This window comes from Myotis myotis, unplaced genomic scaffold (assembly GCF_014108235.1).
Source record: "Myotis myotis isolate mMyoMyo1 unplaced genomic scaffold, mMyoMyo1.p scaffold_m19_p_56, whole genome shotgun sequence".
Classification (NCBI taxonomy): Eukaryota; Metazoa; Chordata; class Mammalia; order Chiroptera; family Vespertilionidae; genus Myotis; species Myotis myotis.
In genome coordinates, this window is record NW_023416364.1 from 170,246 (window position 1) to 185,946 (window position 15,701).

The following is a 15,701-nucleotide window of genomic DNA, read 5'->3' on the forward strand; positions in this document are numbered from 1 at the left end:
GCCTGGCGACAAGTGTCTGTGCGAGAGAGGGATCTGTAGACATGGCTGTTTCTTGAGCTCCAGCCCAGGGGAAAATTTATGGCCCTGTTCACTCACTCATTCACTCACTCACTCACTCACTCACTCACTCATTCATTCATTCACTCACTCACTCATTCATTCATTCACTCACTCACTCATTCATTCACTCACTCACTCATTCACTCACTCACTCACTCATTCATTCATTCACTCACTCACTCACTCACTCATTCATTCACTCACTCACTCACTCACTCACTCACTCATTCATTCATTCATTTTGTTGAGGCCTCCACATTTCAGGCTCTCCTGAGAACTGGGCACTGTATCAGTCAGGACAGGCTGTTATGCTGCAGTAACAAACAAGCCCAGGATCTCCGTGGCTTAATGCAGCAAAGGTTTACTACTGGCCAGTGCTGGTGGCCTATTGGGGGTCACTCAGGGCTCTGCTCCATCCATCCTGGTGTCCCAATTGCTGTCGCTGGGAGAGATAAGGGCAAAGCTGCCATGACTTCTCAGTCTCTGGCCTGGATACGACACATATCACTTCCACAAACATTTATTGACCCCCAGCAGGTCATGTGACCACACGACTTCAAAGGGTGGTGGGAAGTGCAGTCTGGAAGTGCAAAGGGAGAGGGAAATGGATATTTGTGGAGGCCCTGTGCCTGCCCCCGGCTCACAGAGATGAAGTAGATTGTGTCCCTTGCCTGCTGGGGCAGGTTTGGGAGTGAGACCGATTCGAACGTCACAGATAACTCTTTCCTGCCATTTTCCTGTTTGATGTCCTGTCAGACATTTTTTTAAAAAATAGTTTTGATTTTTAGAGAGCGAGGAAGGGAGAAAAACATCGATGTGGTAGAGAAACATCAATTGGCTGCCTCCTGCACCCCCCCCCCCCGCCCCCACCCACCAGGGCTAAGCCTGTAACCCAGGCATGTGCCCTGGCTGGGAATTGAACTGGCAAGCTTTCAGCGCACCAGATGACACCCAACCAACAGCCACACCGGCCAGGACACCTCGTCAACATGTAATGCAACCAAATCAAGGCAGATAATCCATCTGCCTCCTCCCCAATCCAGGAAGGTAATACTCTGGGTCCCCTTCCCCTCAGATGGGTTGATAACAGTCCACACCTCCGAGGGATTTGTTTGAGAATGAAAAGAATCCCTTTTCATTGAGAACGAAAAGAATCGGTACATGGAAAGCCTTAGGATGGCATGCAGTACATGTAACACATGTCTGTGATTCTGCGTGTGACGATGACAAATTGAAAGCTAAGTAGCGTTTCCTCACCTGTCAGACAATCGGTCTTGCTCTCCCTTCACCTGAGCCTACGACCAGGGGAGGCTTACCCAGGGGTCCCCGGTAAACGCGTAACAGCGGGCTCTTCAGGGAAACAATCCTGACTTGCAGTGTGGACCCGTTTCTGCGGTGTCACTATTGCCACCTCGCATTCATTTTGTCCCACATGAAGACTTGCATTTTTAAAAAAATATATTTTATTGATTTTTTACAGAGAGGATGGGAGAGGGATAGAGAGCCAGAAACATGGATGAGAGAGAGACATCGATCAGCTGCCTCCTGCACACCCCCTACTGGGGATGTGCCCGCAACCAAGGTACATGCCCTTGACTGGAATCGAACCTGGGGCCCTTCAGTCCGCAGGCCAACGCTCCATCCACTGAGCCAAACCGGACAGGGCAAGACTTGCATTTTTAAATCAGAGCTCTGGAATGCCATCCTATATAATAAAAGCCTAATATGCTAAATGTCCAAGTGTTTCTTCAACCAGTTGCTATGACGTGCACTGACCACCAGGGGGCAGATGCTCCAACCTGTAGGTTAGCTTGCTGCTGGGGTCTGGCCGATCGGGACTGAGTGAGGGGCCGGACATGTCCTAGAGCCAACATCCCTCGGCCCTTCCCTGGCCTCTAAAATATTTCTTCTAGCCCTAGCTGGTTTGGCTCAGTGGATAGAGCATCGGGCTGTGGAATGAAGGGTCCCAGGTTTGATTCCGGTCAAGGGCACATGCCTGGGTTGGGGGTTCGATCCCCAGTTGGGGTTGTGCAGGAGGCAGCCGATCAATGATTTTCTCTCATCATTAATATTTCTATTTCTCTCTCCCTCTCCCTTCCTCTCTGAAATCAATAAAAAATATATATTAAAATATTTCTTCTAATTAATTTGCTTTCAATGTGCACCAATCCATGCACCCGGCCTCTAGTTAATTTATATATACAGTGTAAGAAAACAGCTGACCCATGCAAACTCAATCTTACGGCCAAAAATGGAGAAAAGGCTGAATTACATTATACTCAATAGCAGTAAAATGTGGAGTGTTTAGTGTTTTCCCAGGAAGGAGGCTGAAACTGGTCCTGCGACACGCAAGCTGTGTGGCCTTGGACGCGTGTCTGCACCTCTCTGAGCTCAGTTCCTCTTGTGGAAATCAGAGCTGCCAGCCAGTCCTGAGAAATACCACTGGGGGCGTGGTCTGGGGACCAACCCTTTCCCACCGTAATTGGTGACCAGGGATCATCCAGGACAGTGGGAAACTCTATCTGGCCTTGTCCGTGGAGACTCGGAAATGTAGCCAGCGTCTAAAAATACGAACGGAGTGGAATAAAGAAGCATGATGCGGCACGAAACCATGTTGTCAATGTGAAATGACTTCTGGATGTGCCTCAGAAAAGTCTGGAAGCCACTGGTCGAGGGCTCCCAGCTTCGCACACTGATTCCCAGATAACTGACCCTTCACGCGGGACAGTGACTCCCCCTTGGTCCTAAAGCAAACATTTCGGTGCCGGCCGCGCTGTCCTACAGCAATCCGCCGCCAGGTGGCGCCCGCGTCCCGCCGCGAGCGGGTTCTGCTCTGTCTCACTGTCTCTAAGGATGTGCCTTTTCCGGAAAATTCTTTACGAATGGAATCATACAATCCTCGTTTGTGTCAAACACTTCTGTATGCGTCATATGTGGATCGTACAGCCCAGCGATTCCACTTCGACTCCACCCGGAGACCCACTCAATGCCAAGGCAGTCTTAGCAGCAGCGTTTGCAGAATCTACAGTGAGATATGCAGGGTCTCTTACGTGAATTTAACTAAAAAATAACCCACAGGGCAGCGAAGAAGAACAGGTAACACCTGCAGCGCACCTGGGTTCATCTTTCTTTCTCTGAATGAAGCAAGATACAGAACTATCAGCCCAAACAGAAAATATGATATTCGGGGATTTAAGCACAGGTGGTGAATACAAAGATGATCAAGAGGATGAATAATCTAAAATGTGCCGGAACCGGTTTGGCTCAGTGGATAGAGCGTCGGCCTGCGGACTGAGAGGCCCCAGGTTCGATTCCGGTCGAGGGCGTGTGCCTGGGTTGCGGGCACATCCCCAGTAGATGTGCAGGAGGCAGCTGATCGATGTTTCTCTCTCATCGATGTTTCTGACTCTCTATCTCTCTCCCTTCCTCTCTGTAAAAAAATCAATAAAATATATATATAAAAAAAAGAGTTTAAAATGTAAGACAGTGGTTTCCTCTTGGGGGTGAGGGGGCATCACCTGTAAGGACCAGAAAGAACCGCCTGGCATTTCAGGATAAATGTGCGTAGACACAGATGGTGGGGGTGTGGCCATCACCTTACTGACTTTTAACTCTGTGTGGACATTTTCATACGCTTTTGGTTGTCACATTTCCCAATCTTTACATTATTATTATTATTATTATTATTATTATTATTTAAATAAGTGAACTATATAGTGTTTTTCAATGTTTATTGATTGGGGGGGGGGGAGGAAGAGGGGGGGAGAGTGAAACATCCATTTGTTGTTCTGCTGATTCACACATTCATTGGTTGATTCTTGTATGTGCCCTGAGGATCGAACCTAAACCTTGGCGTATTGGGACGATGCTTTAACCAACTGAGCTACCCGGCCAGGGTTCATTTTCCCAATCTTTAAAAAATTGAAAGAACAGCAAAGGAAACCATCAACAAAATGAAAAGACTGGAAAAAACAAAAAAAAACACCCCAACAACACTGAAAGGAAAAAAACAACCCACTGAATGGGAGAACATAGTCACCAATGATAAGGGGTTAATATCCAAAATTTATAAAGAACTTATATATAACAACACCAAAAACAAAAAACAAAACACACAAAATCAATTAAAAATGGGCAAAGAATGTGAACAGGCACTTCTCCAAAGAGGACACACAGATGGCCCATAGACATGAGGAAAGATGTTCAGCGTCACCAGTCATCAGATAAATGGAAATTAAAACCACAATGAGATATCAGAATGGGTGTCATCAATAAATCAACAAACAAGTGCTGGCGAGGACGTGGAGAAAAGGGAGCCCTCATGCACTGCTGGTGGGAACGCAGGCTGGTGCAGCCACTGCGGAAAACGGTGTGGAGTTTCCTCAAAAAATTCAAAATGGAACTGCTTCGTGACCCTGTGAATCCACTTGCGGGAATATACCCCAAGAAACCTGGAACCCTAATTCAAAAGAATGTGTGCACCCCCGTGTCCATTGCAGCGTTATCGGCAAGCGCCAAGATCTGCAAACAGCCCATGTGCCCGTGAGTAGGTGAGTGGATAGAAAAGCTGTGATACATGTACACAGTGCAATACTATGCAGCTGTAAAAAAGAGAAGGAAATCTTACTTTTTAAAAAGTATATTTTTATTGATTTCGGAGAGGAAGGAAGAGGGAGAGATAGAAACATCCATGATGAGTGAGAATCAGCTGCCTCCTGCAAGTCCCCCACTGGGGCTCCAGCCCAAAACCCCGGGCATGTGCCCTTGACTGGAATTGAACCTGGGACCTTTCAGTTCGCAGGCAGAGGCTCTATCCACTGAGCCAAACCGGCTAGGACAGAAATCTTACTTTTTATGACAGTTTGTACGAACGTGGAGATTATTATGTTAAGCGAAATAAGCCAGTCAGAGAAAGACACATACTGTATGATCTCATTTATATGTGGAAGCTAATGAACAAAATAAACTAGCAAGCAAAATAGGGCCAGAGGCATGGATACATGGAACAGACGGACAGATCTCAAGAGGGGATGGAGGGTGGGGGCACTGGAAGAGATTAGCCAAAGAACATCTATGCATATGGGCATAGCCCGTGGATACAGACAACAATGAGGTGAAGGTTGCGGGAGGGGGAGAGGTACCAGGACTGGGTAGAGGGGAGCAAAGGGGAAAAAAAATGGGAGACATCTGTAATAGTGTCAACAATCAAAAACAAACAAAAAAAAAGATGAAGGTTAAAAGCTTTCCACAGATCTTATCTTCACCGGCTTTCTTTCCAGTGTGCAATTCCCCATTTCTGTACGATGCGAGGGCTAACGGAAGACTTTCCCCTGTCCGTTGACTTATGGAGCTCCCTTCCAACATGTCCTCTCCACTCACTCAGGACTTTGAGAAGAGCGAAGCTTCCCCCACCTCCCTTTCCTTCGGAGGGTCTCTCTTAGCTGTGCTTCTTCAGATGGCTCTTAAGTGATGAATTATTCGCGTAGCCTTGCCCACACTCTGCACACTTATAGGGCCTCTCTCCAGTGTGGATCCTCGTATGCATGGTGAGGGTCCAGGACTTGTGGAAGGCTCTCCCACACTCCTTACATTTATGGGGCTTCTCCGCAATGTGTCTGAAGAAGTGTTTCTTGAGGTGCAGCGAATATCGGAAGGTTTTCCCACACTTCTGACATGCATGGGGCTTCTCTCCAGTGTGAACAGTCCTGTGTTTCATAAAGTACGAATGATAAGCGTAGTATTTCCCACAATCTTGACACCTATAGTTTTTCTCTCCGTTCCACGTGCCCCTGTGTGACTCAGCATGTGGAACCTGGGCGAAGCTTTTCCCACTTGGATTATCCTTGTCCTTCGCCTGCGCTGGGTAAGATTGCACCGGCACAGCAGGCGTGGGGTTCCGTTGGGGAATGTTCTCACGCTCACTGGACCCGTAAACTTTCTCTTGAACGTGAGTCTCGCGTGCCCTAAGGACACAGTCTTCCGGGAAGACTTTCCCCAATTCGTAGACGTGTACCCCCCGAAATGTTTTATCAGGCGCACGAAGCGCACGATTCCGATTCTTGCCCCTCGTGACCGATCGCCGCTCTGTTGGCGTTCTCACACTCGGAGATGACCGAATGCGCTGCCGCAATCCTCTGTCGCCCTCGCTGTTTTCAGAGGTTTTGTGGCTACCCCTTAAGACACAACCTGGAACCAGACAGCCGTCTTCCTCTTGGGAAGCCGCCACACACCTCCCCCTCGGCCCCCTCCGCCTGTGTGGCTCCTCTGCTCCGAGGCCGTCCAAGTCTCCTCCTGGAGTGGGATGGTTGCTCGTGAAACACACTCTGTCGGCTTCACCAACTGTGTGTTTAGCAAGAACGTCCTGCCGAGAGGCCGAGTCTTCGGTTTTCTGTCGAATCACCTCATCTGAAATACAGCGCCCAAGAGTTAAGTTCTTGGTTGAGAGTGAAGACGGGCTGGAGAGGATAAAACTGGTAAACGGCCGTCTGGGCTTCTTTCCTTTTTAAATATGCTTTAACGTTATTTTTATTGATTTTAGAGAGAGGAAGAGAGAGGGATAGAGAGACAGAAACATCTGTGAGAGAAACATCGATCGGCTGCCTCCTGCACGCCCACTACTGGGGATTCAGCTCAAAACCCAGACATGTGGCCCTAACCGGTGTGGCTCAGTGGATAGAGCGTCGGCCTGCGAACTGAAGGGTCCCAGGTTCGATTCCGGTCAAGGGCATGTACCTGGGTTGCAGGCACATACCCAGTGGGGGGTGTGCAAGAGGCAGCTGATCGATGCGTCTCTCTCATCGATGTTTCTAACTCTCTATCCCTCTCCCTTCCTCTCTGTAAAAAATCAATGAAATATATTAAAAAAAAAACAAAAACAAAACCCAGACATGTGCCCTGACTGGGAATTGAACCACGACCTACTAGTTCATGGTTTGACAATTCTCAACCACTGAGCCACATCGGCCAGGCTAATATGCTTTTTTTTTAAAAAAAAATTGATTTTACCCTGGCTGGTTCGGTTCACTGGATAGAGCGTCGGCCTGGGGACTGAAGGGTCCCAGGTTTGATTCCGGTCAAGGGCATGTACCTTGGTTGCAGGCACATCCCCAGTGGGGGGTGTGCAGGAGGCAGCAGATCGTTGCTTCTCTCTCATCGATGTTTCTAACTCTCTATCCCTCTCCCTTCCTCTCTGTAAAAAATCAATAAAATATATATATTTTTTAAAAATTGATTTCAACCTACAACCAAGATTACTTTATCCAGCAAAGCTATCATTCAGAATTGAAGGTCAGATAAAGAGCTTCACAGGTAAGGAAAAGCTAAAGGAGTTCATCACCACCAAACCAGTATTATATGAAATGCTGAAAGGCATCCTTTAAGAAGAGGAAGAAGAAGAAAAAGGTAAAGATACAAATTATGAACAACAAACATGCATCTATCAACAAGTGAATCTAAGAATCAAGTGAATAAATAATCTGGTGATCATAATAGAATCAGGGACATAGAAAGGGAATGGACTGACTATTCTTGGGGGGGAAAGGGGTGTGGGAGATGCGGGAAGAGACTGGACAAAAATCGTGCACCTATGGATGAGGACAGTGGGTGGGGAGTGAGGGCGGAGGGTGGGGCGGGAACTGGGAGGAGGGGAGTTATGGGGGGAAAAAAGAGGAACAAATGTAATAATCTGAACAATAAAGATTTAATAATAAAAAAAAAAGACAAAAAATTGATTTCAGCCCCGGCTGGTGTTACTCAGTGGTTAGAGCACTGCCTGTGAACAGAGGAGTTTGCCGGTCAGCGGGCCCCTAGGTTTGCTTTCGGCTGGCTCAGTTTCCCCACTCAGACGATCTCTGAGTGCATTCCTTTTCCGCAAATCAATTCTCACCGGCTTTTGCTGCCATTTATCTCTTGTTTGAATTCATTCCCATGAGAAGACAAGGACTGCGGACGCAGAGCAGGGTCTCCGGCCACAGGCCACCACCCTGGTCACCGCTGACAAGATGTCCAGTTCCACGGGGGAGACCCTAGTCTACCAGCAGCAGCCGTGTCTCTGGACCATAACAAGCTGGGTCCCATGTCAGCTGCCCCCTGAACACAGGAGGGCCCGGCTCCCCTCCGGGCGCAGGACGGGCCCTTACCGACGAAGGCCAGGTTCTGGATGTTCTCCAGCATCACATCTCGGTAGAGGGCCCTCTGCTCCGGGGCCAGCAGGGCCCACTCCTCCTTGGTGAAGTTCAATGCCACATCCTTGAAGGTCACCACGTCCTACAAGTAAACACCCTTAAGCTCACTGCCATGCTCTTACAAGGTGAACTGTGTCCCCTCCCAAAGATACGCTGCAATCCTTGAATGGGAACTGATTTGCAAATAGGCCCTTTGCAGATGCAAAGGAAATAAGATGAGGTCACACAGGGCTGGAATAACGCAGTGGTTGGCAAACCATGGCTCAGGAGCCACATGCAGCTCTTTGGCCCCTTGAGTGTGGCTCTTCCACAAAATACCATGTGCGGGCAACAACATACAAACCTGACTTACCCAAACTTTCCAAGGAGATGCAAGGCCACTGTTCACATTAGTGTTTGTCAGTCATTGTCATGATTTAATTTTATGGATATTTAAGGTAAATTGTGAGGAATTTAATTTTATCAATAAATAATATCGTTATTAAGTATGATATCATGTTTTATTAACATACCTATAGTTTAAGACTTAAAACTTTAAGTAAAGTTTATTAATTTTAGGGAACGTTGTGGAGTGAAAGAAGATATAGTGTCGAGGATTGAGAAAGGTATGTTGAGATTGTTTGGATATATAGAGAGGATGAACGAAAGGAGATGGACGAAACAAGTATACAAGACAAGTGTGGATGGGAGAGTTGGAAGGGGTCGACCTCAGCGAACATACCTCAATCAGACTGAGGACGTTTTTAGCAAAGGCCAGCTTAGGAGCATCCTAGTTAAGTTAATAACAAGGTACCTACCTGTATAGTTTAAGTTTAAAAAATTTGGCTCTCAAAAGAAATTTCAATCGTTGTCCTGTTGATATTTGGGTCTGTTGACTCATGAGTTTGCCAACCACTGGCCTAAGGCAAAGTCCCCCCAAACCTGACAATCTTACTGTTTACTAAACATTACCGTTGATGTGTCTGTTTGCATTCCTAAAAGGCAATTGTGTATTCCAGTAAATAAAAGCAGCTGGGAACGGAGACTCAGAGGAACTTGAGGACTACAGTGAAGCTTTCCCTGGCTTCCCCCCATAATTCCAAGTTAATATTTCTTGTCTTGTGTGTCGATTTGCGCGTCAGCTCTTTCTCCAAGCCTTCGAACCCGAAGCCACGCTGGCCGGGGCCTTTCACCACACAGGAGCAGGTGGGCTCCTGGGAAGAGGAAATCTGGACAGACCCACAGAGGGAAGACGTCACATAACAACGGAAGGGGAGGCTGGAGTGATGTGTCCACCAGCCACGGAACGCAAGGACAGGCTGTTGTACACAGGTTGTCCCAACACATGTACGCACACCTTAGCGGCTGGTAGCGCAATGGAGGTTTCTTTCCTTTCAGCCAGACGACCCACTGAGCCAAGGAAATGCATCCTAAAATGCTACTGGAAGTCTGGAAACGCAGTGGCAGTACACACACTGCCCCTGTAATTATTCAGAGTGTGGGTACACACTTTAGCAGCTGATAACTCACTTGATTGTCACTCCTTTTCAGGTTCAACGGATTTGAAATACTGGGTGAAGCCAGACTAAGTTTTAAACAAGGAGCATGTATCCGCTAGAATTTTTTATGGGGTTACATCAGAGAAAAAGTTGACGGCACAAAATTGGCAGCGGTTGATGAATTGAGGGCGCACAGGTGCCAAACGAAATGATTCTTGATGTTAGTGATTCCATTGCTTCGCGTTATCAGCAGCGCCTGAACCAGAAGGTCACTAGTTTGAAAACAGGCATTGAACAAAAAATTCTTATTTTTTTAAAAAAATATTGTTATTGCCCTAGCTCAGTGGTTCTCAACCTGTGGGTCGCGACCCCTTTGGGGGTCGAACGACCCTTTCACAGGGGTCGCCTAAGACCATCGGAAAACACAGATATAATTACATATTGTTTTTGTGATTAATCACTATGCTTTCATTATGTTCAATTTGTAACCATGAAAATACATCCTGCAGATCAGATATTTACATGACGATTCATAACAGTAGCAACATTACAGTGAAGAAGTCGCAACGAAAATAATTTTATGGTTGGGGGTCACCACCACATGAGGAACTGTATTAAAGGGTCGCGGCATTAGGAAGGTTGAGAACCACTGCCCAAGCTGGTTTGGCTCAATGGATAGAGTGTTGGCCTGCAGACCAAAGGGTCCCAGGTTCAATTCTGGTCAAGGGCACATGCCTGGGTTGCAGGCTCGGTCCAACGTGCAGGAGGCAGCCGATCAATGATTCCCTCTCATCACTGATGTTTTTATCTCTCTCTCTTCCTCTCCCTTCCTCTCTGAAATAAATAAAAAAATATATTTAGGCTGGAGGAGACAGGATAGAAGCAAGACATCCAGGCATAACCTTGTTATGTAGCTTTTAACTGGGAAGCATGTAGTGTTTGCCTCTTCAAACACAAGAAAACAATCTGCCAAGTGGAAAGGCTGAAATAAATACAGTAGGCAGCCCTGGCTGGTGTGGCTCAGTGGGTAGAGCGCCGGCCTGCGGACCAAAGGGTCCCAGGTTCGATTCCAGTCAAGGGCACATGCCCGGGTTGCAGGCTTGGAGATTCTCTCTCATCATTGATGTTTCTCTTTCTTTCCCTCTCTCTTCCTCTCTGAAATCAATAAAAATATCTTTTAAAAAGGAAATCAATAAAATAATTGTGTTTTATAAAGAAAAATGTCCATGTCAACAGCCTCTTATATTCGCTGCAGAGAGCATATAGGGAGCTTATTTTCATGACACGAGGGGCCTTGAAAAGATGGAAGGAACTAGAGGGATGGTTATTCCCGGGTGGCCAGGAGCCGTGAACAGGGTGTAAGCACCATAAGGCAGGACAGAGGAAGGATTTCCAGGTTTGCCCTCATCATCTCCATTTTAAAAATATATATTTTTATTGATTTTCAGAGAAGAAGGAAGAGGGAGAGAGAGAAACATCAATGATGAGAGAGAATCACTGATCGGCTGCCTCCTGCACGCCCCCTACTGGGGATGTGCCTGCAACCCAGGCATGTGCCCTTGACCGGAATCGAACCCAGGACCTTTCAGTCCGCAGGCTGATGCTCTATCCACTGAGCCAAACCGGGCAGGGTTTATTTTATTTTTTAATCCTCACTTGAGGATATTTTTTCATTGATTTTTGTGGAGAGAGTGGAAGGGAGGGGGGGGAGAGAGAGAGAGACATGATGTGAGCCCCTGACCAAACCTGCAACCCAGGCACATGCCCTTGACCAGGAATCAAACCTGCGACCCTTTGGTGCTAGGGCTGACGCTCTAACCACTGAGCTTCGTTTGACTTTTTTGACTTTGAAGTCCTATTTTCTGGCCGTGAAAGAGAAAACCACAGGCCCAGAAAGGTGAGCTAAAATCCTATGATCCCAAACCTAAATTTAATACCTGACGAAGCGCCGTTTTAACCTTCCCCAGAAACCTCATCTGAATGCGGACCAGTAGTTTTATTGCTAGCTTTACCCCGTGGCCTGGTAAGTTTCTATCGCACGAGTACAAAAAAACGTTTCTACATAAATGTTAAAGGCACGCCTTAAAATTACATACCCAGTGCATTTTTGTTGGGGTCCAACCCCAGCAGGTCCAGGGGTTCCCAAAGGTGTGGACGGAGTCGGCGAAGATGGAATGACACGGAGACAGCGTTCAGTTGATCAGCATGGCGAGGCTCTTCCTTTATTCTCCTGTTACATCTGTATTTATACCAGTTGATTTTAATCCTACCCATTCCATTCCAAAGGTTAGGGCGTTTGTTATCTCCATTCCAAGGTTGTTCGTAGTTAAAGTGATTTAACTGCCTGCCTGACACTTAGCTAAGGGGTTTTACGGATTCCCTTCCTTAGTCCTGTTCATCCCTAACTCCAGGGAAAAATCCCTACCTGGGGAAACAACCTTTCTCGGAGAGGTGACCTTGGTTAAAACACATAGCACTAAGAAGGGGAGCAAACATATTAAGAACAGTATGCCATCTACGCCAGGTCCCTTGAAACATATGCTGTGCAGATGTTTCTTCCCTGCAGCGACTGTGCCAAGCTGCAAGGATGGACCGGCTTCGGGCACATTTTGAAGTTATTTGTTACATGTTCTTACAAGCTAAAATCTTCTTGAAAGTATGATACTTTGTAAAACACGGTGTAATATGAAAACACAAGAATTCTCGTGATCCGCCTGCAATGCGGTCAACCGGGGCGGAATTTTTCTGAGCAAGCAAGCACCTGCCTTCTCCAGGGCTCACGTCCAGAGCGGCAAAGTGTAAGATCAAAACAGCTCCCATTCCCTTCCCCCAAAGAGATGGCCCCGCCCCCAAAGAACCTTTCTTTGCTTTTATCAGCAGCTCCCTCGCCCCACCCTGCTTCCTAGAAAGCCTCCCACTTGGTACAGCCGTTGGGGCCCTGCCGGTAGCTGGGTGGGCTGCTGCCCCATTCACAAACCACTTAATTTGCTCTTTATAATCTTTTTTTTTTTAAAAAAAAATATATTTTTAAATATATCTTCATTGATTTCAGAGAGAGGAAGGGAGAGAGAGATAGAAACATCAATGATGAGAGATAATCATTGATTGGCTGCCTCCTGCACGTCCCCCACTGGGGATCGAGTCCGCAACCCAGGCATGTGCCCTTGGCCAAAATCAAACCCGGGACCCTTCAGTCCGCAGGCCGACACTCTACTCACTGAGCCAAACCGGATAGGGCTAAAAATATATTTTTAATCATTTCAGAGAGAAACATCAATGATGAGAGAGAACCCTTGATGGGCTGCCTCCTGCACGCCCCACACTGGGAATCGACACGGAATCGGACTGCAACCTTCTGAGTCATAGATTAATAGGCAACCACTGAGCCACGCCGGCCGGGCTCATTTGCTCTTTAAACGGTTGAATTTTGGGTTTTAGCACAGCTAAAACGGCCCTGTCGTCTCAAAATTCTCTAGGGCCACAAACAACCCGTATTCTTCCAGTCGGAACGGTGCTTCTGTATCTTAAATATACCAATTCCATTTCTCGAGAAATATGCAACCAAATTTTTGGAATCCAAAGATTCAGATATTGATGTTCATACCTGAACACCCAGCCGAGGTTCTTCCGGGGACCGTGTCTCTCGAAGTTGAAAAATAAAAATCTTGGCCCCTAGTCGGTTTGTCTCAGTGGATAGAGCGTTGGCCTGTGGACTGAAGGGTCCCGGGTTCGATTCCAGTCAAGGGCACATGCTCAGGTTTCGGGATTAATCCCCAGTAGGGGGCGTGCAGGAGGCAGCTGATCAATGATTCTCTCTCTTCATTGATGTTTCTCTCTCTCCCTGTTTCTTCCTCTCTGAAACCAATTAACATATATTAAAAAAAGAATAAAAATCTTGGACCAGAAGATTTTTATCATCGGATTCATTGGACGGGGAGGGGGCCCTAGAGAGGGCGGCCACCAATGGCCACTTATTGAGGGGCTTATATTTGCCAGAGCTTCCTCATTTCCTCCTGTGCGTTACCTCCCGATTGGCCTACCCTTTGGGTAGTCTTAGTTTATTTAAGTCTCTCCAGCCACATTGTAACTACGCGCTCCCCCCCGTGCCACCCATCAGCTGGAAATGTCAGGCCTGGGTGACATGGCCTGCAAAGTCAAAAATGGCTCTCTCTCTCTCTCTCTCTCTCTCTCTCTCTCTCATACTATTTTAACTCACGGAGAAACCTTGTGCTCTAAATATCCTATCCTACTGCCCTAGCCCAGTTTCCTCAGTGGATAGATCAGTGGTTCTCAACCTTCCTAATGCCGCGACCCTTTAATACAGCTCCTCATGTTGTGGGGACCCCCAACCATAAAATTATTTTCGTTGCTACTTCATAACTCTAATGTTGCTGCTGTTATGAATCGTCATGTAAATATCTGATACGCAGGATGTCTTTTCATGGCTACAAATTGAACATAAGGAAAGCATAGTGATTCATCACAAAAACAATATGTAATTATCTATGTGTTTTCCGATGGTCTTAGGCGACCCCTGTGAAAGGGCCGTTCGACCACCCCCCAAGGGGCCGCGACCCACAGGTTGAGAACCGCTGGGATAGAGCATCTGCCTGCCCGGTTCTGGGCTCCATCCCCAGCAGGGGGCGTGCAGGAGGCAGCCGATCAGTGGTTCTTTCTCATCATTGATGTTTCTCTCCCTTCCTCGCTGAAATATATATATATATATATATATATGTAAAAATCCTAGCCTACCTAAAACGTGGCTGTGTGCATCATAACAGCAAGAAAAGGACCTCCCACACTTGCCTGGGGCATCCAAGTCACGGGCCTGGAGAAGCCGGGCTTTGAGATAAGGGGCCGGCATTCCACCGTTATCTCGAGTTTGTGGTTTCCAAGGAAACAGCCATCAGGGATGATAAACCCTCCGCCAACTGCTCAGCCGGCTCCTATCTCAGCGGCGGCTTCGTTTAAATCGAGCCTTTTCCCCCCCGCAGTGAAGGACCCCAATTCTCCCTGGATCAGGCAGGTCCTCGTGGGGCGCGGTCTCCCCGCAGTACAGCCGGGGCCCCAGTTTCCTCCCCGGGGATCCCCTGCGCGTTAGCTCGGGGCGGCGGGGAAGGGAGGGAACAGGCATCAGGCGGGGCCGCTGGGGCGAGCCCGCAGAAGGAAGCCACGTCTGGCAGCCGACTCCCCGGCCACCCCCTCCCCTTCACCGGGTCCCTTTGCAAACTCCCTCCGCGGGAGCCTCGGTTCACCCAAAGGAGGCACGTGCCCCTCGGACCAACTCACACCCCGAGGCCCTTTCTCTGGAAAGTCGCCGGCTGCCCTCTCTGCCGGCCCGGATCCCCAGCTCACCCTCCTCACCCCCGACTCCAGCGCCGCGACACGTGTTCGCAGTCCAACCGCACAGCTCGGCGGCCGCCGCCCTCGGCGTGTCCCCAGGGTCAAGGGCGTTTTGCCAGGCGGTTGCACCCCCGCCCCGCCCCCCGGGGGAGGGGAACTCAGGCGCAGCACGTGGGCCGCTCCCCGCCGCCCTCTGGTCCCCCGCGAAGGCTCGGCTTTTGCAGACCCAGCTCCCGGCTGCCCGGCCCGCCCCGCCATGCCCAGGGCTGGAGGCGCCGCGCGGCGGGCACACTCACCATCCCCGCAGCACCGGCTTCTGGCGCCGCGCGCGAGCTCATTCAGGCGCCTGAGGGTTGCGGAGCGGGAACAAGAGCCCGTTTGGAACCGAACGAACCAGAAGAATCAAATAAACCCATGCAAACACCCCTCCCCCGCCCCGGGACGGGGGAGGGATCTGGGCGGGCACTGCCTACCTGCTTCCCACCCCCTTCCTCCAGGTGCACGGGTTGCAGCCGCGGGCCGGATCAGGCCCGTTTGAAATGAATAAAACTATTGAAAAAAAAAGACCGTACCCTTTTATGTAATGATGTTTACTTTGAATTTATATTGGTTCACACAAACACTCCATCCATGCTTT

At 48.4% G+C, this 15,701-nt stretch overlaps 1 protein-coding gene across 1 annotated transcript; it reads right to left on the reverse strand.

The window, feature by feature from the left end:
• Positions 1 to 5,101: 5,101 nt before the first annotated feature.
• On the reverse strand, positions 5,102 to 15,496 carry ZNF114 (zinc finger protein 114). The gene is made up of 3 exons (XM_036311546.1): positions 15,361 to 15,496; positions 8,199 to 8,325; positions 5,102 to 6,465 (listed from the first exon to the last, which is right to left on the reverse strand). The coding sequence occupies exons 1-3, from the start codon at positions 15,400 to 15,402 to the stop codon at positions 5,498 to 5,500; spliced, it is 1,137 nt and encodes a 378-aa protein (XP_036167439.1). The 5' UTR covers positions 15,403 to 15,496; the 3' UTR covers positions 5,102 to 5,497.
• Positions 15,497 to 15,701: the final 205 nt, after the last annotated feature.